Below are 7,090 nucleotides of genomic sequence, written 5' to 3'. Positions count from 1 at the left end.
CATGAAGCTTTCTGCTCATTCCAGAAAGGTCCACCCCTGAGGAAACAGCCATATTACAGCAGTGCTCTATGGACCTTAGGTTGACAAGGCTGTTGGCTTTTGTATCTCCATATACTTGTTTCTTCCAGATTAACAGAGGGTTTCTATTCCCATTTGTGGATGGCAGGAACCAGTGTCTGGCTTAGGTGTTATGGGCATACCAGGGTGTTGCAACCTCCTAAGCCTGAAAAAGGGTGGGTGTGGCAGTTTGAATGTAACTGGCCCCCATAAGCTCAGAGGGAGGGGCAGTATTAGGAGGTGTGGCTTTATTGCAATAGGTATGGCCTTGTTGGAGGAAGTGTGTCACTGTAGGGGTGGGCTTTGAGGTCTCATATATGCTCAAGCCAGGCCCAGTGTTCCAGTAGGGAGTCCCTGTTGCCTGCAAGTCAAGATGTAGGTCACTCGGCTACCTCTCCAGCACCATGTCCATCTGCACACCACCATGTCGCACCATGATGATAGTGGACTAAACCTCTGAAAATGTAAGCCACACTAATTAAATCTTTTTCCTTTATAAGAGGTGCCATGGTCATGGTGTCTCTTCACAGCAATAGAAACCCTAAGACAGTGGGGGAGTGACTATCCACAGTGTCTATGAGGCAGGTAAGGGACTCCCTACTGACATCTGGGTTCACCTCCAAGGTCTAACCAACTCAGGGTTCTTATCCTCAGCACTGTGGAAAGTCTGGGCCGGACTGCTCTTTGCTGTGGGTGTCACCCTGCTACAGGTAGCAGAATCTTCTGGTGGTTGCCTTAGTCAAAGTGTCCACGTGGGCTGGGGAGGTGGCTGTGTCAGCAAAGTACTTGTTCAGGTGTGAACATCTGAGTTCAGATTCCCTACGCCCAAGTAAGAAAAGCAAAAAGCCAACGTGCAGGTGCACCCCTGTAACAACGTGCAGGTGCACCCCTGTAACGTGCAGGTGCACCCCTGTAATCCCAGTCCTGGGAAACTGCCTTGTTTCAACTATGGAGAGAGAACCAACCGTCAGACGGCTGTGTGTGGTAAAACTCGAAGGCATGCAGGGACACAGACTCCCGGACACTTCTAACCAAAATAAGCAAATAAATAAATAAAAATCACACACGCAGACGATTTTCATAAGTGACTTTTACTGCTCGGTCGTGGTCGTTTCTTTTGACAGTGATTCTTGGCCGAGTGTGTGAGACATGAAGGCATAACCCCGAGAGGCCATCAGACATAGTATCCGTTCTGTCCTCAATTTCTTAAACCATCAAAATATTTCATTTATAAAAATTAATCTAAATATAAATATTGACACTAAAGATCAAAATCACTGGATGACAAAATAATTTTCTGGAACTATAGCATGTTTATGGTTTAAATAGTAAATTAAATCTTTGTACTTATTTGGCACAAGGAAACCTTTAAAAAAGTTCAGATGCCATAGAACAGGCTTTTTCTTCATTATTAGTATTATTTTTTGCAAGGCTTACAGAGTACACACTTTTTTTTTCAAAAGAAAACTGAGTATTTGAACACTGTTAGCACAAAGGCAGTCTCATGCCTCCTAAGGAAAAGGACTGTTTAGAAGTCAGATCTTTTCGTTGTGTTTTCAATTTTGTTTTAGTGTGAACCACACCCACAGGATAAAATGCCAAAGGTTTACTATTTCCATGGAGTCCTTTCTCTGGGGAGATACATACAACAGCAGGAGCATTATGGAATACGAGGACCCCCATCAGCAGTAATGGCACAGCGCAGGGACAGCAGTTAAATCAAGCCTGGGGATGCACACGAGAACATGGGGGTGAAAACAGAGCTGGGCTTTTGGGGGACGGGGGCATTCCAGTTAGAACCAGCTCACACATAAGGCTTCAGCAAGTTCAGTGGTCTGACCCTGGGTTTGGATTCTGGAAAACCTATATGCCTACCAGAGAGGGACACTAGACAAAATTGAGAACATTGTCTCCTCCAGAGCCAGCACCTAAAGGTCACCCATTGCCCTGCTCACCGCCTCACAATCCCTCCTTTGGCCCCCAACCCCACCATACTCCATGATTCAGAATATCCTGGAAACCAACATTAAAAACAGGCTACAAGTTCCCAGTGAGTGCAGCGGAGTGTTAAGTTCCATTTGTGTGCATAAATACACTTTAGATACTCATGCATTTAGGCCAGCCTCTCCCCGGAACAGACCGTGAATGTGCAGCCAGGATCACCTCTTGCTTCCCTCCCAGTTCACACTACTTTTCTCTAAGGTGATTTCCTAACCACCTTCACCATTGCGGTTGAACATGAATCTCGTTGAATCCGGTGGGAAATGTATTTTGGAGAACAGAACACTTTCCTTGTCTAGTTCTATTTTGCAATAGTTCATTTACCCAAATCTCATTTCAGTGTCAGTCATGACCAAGCCACATCACACTGATGCTGAACAGTGTCCTGAAAGTTAGACTAATAATGACATTCCTTAGGCCCCTCTCCCCCTGAGTAAATCCATGCAAGAACCCCAAATTCAAAATGAGACATGGTTTCAAAGAGACCTGGCTATGGCTCGGGTGGATCAGAGCTTTTCATTTTGTGGCTGCTGATTGCCAAGCCATGAGAAGGACAGTGATGGAGGTGGGGGTGGGGGCTGGGAGCCTAGCTGGAGGTGGCTGAGCATTTCCCAGTGGAATTGTTTCTAGTGCCCCCTGCTCTTAGCAGCTGTTAGGAGATGATAAACAAGAGTAAGCAAGGATAATAACCCCCTCCTTCCTCCTTCCCTGAAGCTCCTCCTCTCCAACAGTTTTCCATTGGATGAACTGTTGATGGAGATAAAAGAGATTAAAACACACAGAGATGGTGAGAACAAGACACGGGAGCAAATTAGACAGGCACAATGCATCTTTTGAACACAGAGCTCTGCTATTGGAAGCCAGCGCCTGGATATTCGGTCTCAGATTCCCCTGGGAGCCTAAGGCAGAGAGTGGGCGAGACCTCAGCGTGCAGACTGAGATGGCCTTCTGGGTGAGGTATCAGGACAGCCCTGTGCCGCAGTGCACTGGGGCCTCCCCAGGCCCTCGCCTCACTGGAAATCCACACAGTACTCGATGGCTGTTGGGTCAAGGCACTGTCGTGTACGGCCGGAGGCAGTGGTCACTGGCTGTGGAGTTCCGAGGTTAGTACATCACAGCCGACTCCAGAACAGACTCCTGAATGAAGCAAGATGGATACACTGTCACCAGCTACCTGGCAAACTGATCAAGTCTGGGACGTGGTTATAGGGGTGACTGGACACTTTCTTTCTCCTGGGATTTACTGAGGTTTTCTGTTTGCAAACTAATTCTTAGGAAGCAGATTTTCTGTTATGTACTTAGGTATTTTCTGTGATGGGTAGTTGGATATTTAAGCATCTTAACCAATGCTCAATGTTCACATTGCTCAGTTCTCTAATTGGCATTTATTTCTGGAAAGGCAATAAGGGAGCTCTTAACTCACCAAACATAACCCAGCAAACTTCCACCACCAAGGCAGGCTCCGAACTCGCCTACGCCTACTTCAGGTAAATGGACATGCCCTCCACCACTATCTCCGATCTCTCTCTCTCTCTCTCTCTCTCTCTCTCTCTCTCTCTCTCTCTCTCTCTCTCTCTCCTTCCATCTTTCCTTCTTTTCTTTCTTTCTTTTTTTTTTTGGTTTTTCAAGACAGAGTTTCTCTGTGTAGCCCTGGCTGTCTGGAACTCACTCTGTAGACCAGGCTGGCTTCAAACTTACAGAGATCCACTTGCCTCTGCCTCCCAAGTGCTGGGATTAAAGGAATACATCACCACCAGGCTTAATTTTTTTTAGGCTTTTTGAAGTTATGGCCAGTAGCAAGATGACTGAACTTTGAAAGGTCAGGGGTCACAGGTGACCAGTAAAGGAAAGGTAATGAGGACTGAGGTTCCGTGTGGCCATCAAGACAGTAATGTGTGGTTCAAAGGGTAGACCTCATACCATACCATCACCTGGTACTTCTGCACTCAGAGTAGACCAGGAGGGTGATGATGAGGATGGGAGAGGCAGAGGGTGCCTAGACAGCAGCAGGTGGGTGTGTCCTTCTATCCCTCCACCCATTCCACACAGGATCTGCCATCAGCAAGGCACATACTCTGGACATGCCTGGGTCAGATATCTCTTCCAATGTACTGTACTGTTTTCTGAACTTCTGATGCACATATTGCTGTTAACTGTTTTGAGACAGTGTCTGGCAGACCTGGCATTCACTGTGTAGCCCAGGTTGGTGTTGAGTTTACAACAATCCTCTTATTTCATCCTCCCTCATGTTGAGATTGCATATGTAAGCCACCATAACCCAGCTGCAAATTGTGTTTTTATATTCATTGATGAATTGATTATTTAACTTAAAGATCACACATGCACACACACAAATTCAAATGCTGACATAAGACTGGGCTGTAGGCAAACCTGTAAGGTGTTTTCTTAATTAGCATTGATGGAGGAGGGCCCACCTCATTTTCAGTGGTGCCATCCCTGGGCTGCCCTGGGTTCTACAAGAAAGCAGGCTGAGCAAGCCAATAAGCAGCACCCCTCCATGGCCTCTGCATCAGCTCCTGCCTCCAGGTTCCTGCCCAATTTGAGTTCCTGCCTTTGATTCCATCAACAGACTGTGACTCAGGATATGTAAGCCACATAAAACCCTTTTCTCCCCGAGTTGCTTTGGTCACAGTGTTTCATCACAGCAATAGTAAACCTAACTACGACACTCTATGAGCCATGTTATCGGCCACAGTGTCTTGCTGTGTAACTAAGGCTCACCTGGACTTCATCATGAAGCCCTATCTGGCCCCAAATTCACAGCAATGCTCCTGCCTTAGCCTCCCTAACGATGCGATTACAGACATAAGCCACCCCATCTAGCTGCAAATGTTTTCACGCAAACACTTCATTAGCCCTTCCCGTGTGACCCCCTAGAGTCTGTGACGTTTCCCTTTGTCCTGTCCTTTGTCATTTGGGGCAGCTGCTGACTCTACTTAGGAAGAGCCATTCACGACTAACAGAAAATTTCAAATGCACACGGACCATTCCGGAGTAAAAGCCCTTACACACCTCCAGGCCCGGCACACTTGCAATTCCATCATATCGTAGCTGGTTCTTAAAATGAGCCAGGCAGAGGTGCGTCTGAGACAACGGGCTCAGGTCAAGGAGCCAGCAGTGCCAGACCTGGCGGCACAGCTATGGAGGGAGGGACCGGTGTGCCGGGCACGGGAAAGCAGGGAACGTCACGTGGCACGGCGGCACGAGATAGAATTTACCATCAAGTCCTTGGTACCACCTTCGCTTTCCGAGGGCCTGCTTGTGGAGAAGCCTTGTAGAAGGAAGTTACGGTTAAATGTTCTCACAGCGGCCACAGCGGGTGCTTCCATTTTTTCAGCTAAAAAGGAAACAATAAGAATTAGGTGCCGGGAGATGGCTCAGTTGAGGGGATGGCTTCATTTCCCCAAGAATAACTCACTCATTAAAGCACCCTGACTTGCCCCGCTTTCCTATCCTTTGTCTTCCCTCTACCCTTAGCGCTTTCTGGAATCTCCTCATAACCTACCCCCCACACATCCATGTTCCAAGGTTCGCTTCTGGGGGACCCAAGTCAAGACAGGTAAGAACGGCTGGAGAGACGGCTTGGTCGGGAGGAAGGTTTGCCGTGCCTGAGTCTGGATCCCAGCATCCACATAAAATACTTGTAATTCAGGTGCTGTGGGGGGGGGGGGCGGGAGGGGGGACACGACAGAGGCCCGGGGCACTGCTGGGGGTTACTGGTTACCAGCCTAGCTCCGCACACACTCATACACAAGTACATGCATACACTCATTTACATGCAAGCTCACACATACACAAAACACACCTCAAGTTCACATATGCTCACACACAAAATACACATGCACCCTCACACTCACACACAATCACTCATGCATACACACTCAAACACAGACACATACACAGATACACACACAAACTTGAGCATACATTCAGACCTCCACTCATAAACACAGTCATATTCACAAACTTAGATTCATACACGCTCATAAACACACTCTCAAACACATATGTATATACACTCAAAACACTCAGAAATGCATTCACATTGACATACTCACTTTCACAGCCTCATACTCAAACTGGCAGAAACTCTCACATTCACACGCTCACACGGTACTCTTGCATACATGGACACACACCAACACATTCATACTTTCACACTCATGCTTATGCACACACTGTTACACACCAAGTCCATCCCCACACTCAGACACACATACCACACATGCACACACCTGACATATACCCAGATACCTCCATACTTATGCGGCCAACACTCTTAAACATATAATCTTACCTAAACACAATTACTCACTCACACACAGTTTCACAGACACACACTCACAAAAAATAAGCATATACTCTCACACACTAATGCACTAATTCACCCCACACATGTTCAAACACATTCACAATGCACTCACTCATATGCCCACACACTCACTCTCAGACTCACATGCACACCCATATCCCCAACAGACCACATGCACACCTCATAGCCTCTCACACCCCCATACATACACACACTCATATAAAATCACACATACATTCACAAGTTCACACATGACTATCCCACACCCATACATACCTTCACACATACACTAAGACAATCACACACACACACACATACAATCACACACATTCTCATACTCTCTCCATTGTTGCTAGAGTTTTCCTGCCTGGCCCACAGTCAGGGCAAATCTCTCTCACCCGCCAGTCCCAAGCCGCTCAAACCCGATCAAGTAAACACAGAGACTTATATTGGTTACAAACTGTATGGCCGTGGCAGGCTTCTTGCTAACTGTTCTTACAGCTTAAATTAATCCATTTCTATTAATCTATACCTTGCCACGTGGCTTGTGGCTTACTGGTACTTTACATCTTCCTTGTCCTGATGGCGGCTGGCAGTGTCTCCCTCTCTCAGCCTTCCACTTCCCAGCTCTATTCTCCTCCTTGTCCCGCCTATACTTCCTGCCTGGCCACGGGCCAATCAGTGATTTATTTATTGACC

General features: G+C 47.0%; 1 protein-coding gene across 4 annotated transcripts in view; it reads right to left on the bottom strand.

The window, feature by feature from the left end:
- Window positions 1-1,127: 1,127 nt before the first annotated feature.
- Myrip (myosin VIIA and Rab interacting protein) overlaps window positions 1,128-7,090 on the bottom strand; it is a 193,738-nt gene continuing 187,775 nt past the window's right edge. For 3 of the 4 annotated variants that reach the window (XM_052724427.1, XM_052724435.1, XM_052724441.1), the window contains exons 16-17: window positions 5,318-5,416; window positions 1,128-3,195 (exon numbers count right to left, since the gene is read on the bottom strand). In XM_052724427.1, coding sequence (XP_052580387.1) covers window positions 3,140-3,195; window positions 5,318-5,416 — 155 coding nt within the window. In that variant the 3' untranslated portion in view covers window positions 1,128-3,139. Of the gene's footprint in view, window positions 3,196-5,297; window positions 5,417-7,090 lie in introns of all 4 variants that reach the window. The other variant, XM_052724450.1, reaches the window with a different exon arrangement.

The sequence above is a fragment of the Peromyscus californicus genome, unplaced genomic scaffold (genome assembly GCF_007827085.1).
Source record: "Peromyscus californicus insignis strain IS unplaced genomic scaffold, ASM782708v3 Scaffold_11__1_contigs__length_118956290, whole genome shotgun sequence".
In the NCBI taxonomy this organism is placed as follows: domain Eukaryota; kingdom Metazoa; phylum Chordata; class Mammalia; order Rodentia; family Cricetidae; genus Peromyscus; species Peromyscus californicus.
The sequence above is the reverse complement of the archived record's forward strand: the minus strand, read 5'-3'. Positions and strand labels throughout refer to the sequence as shown.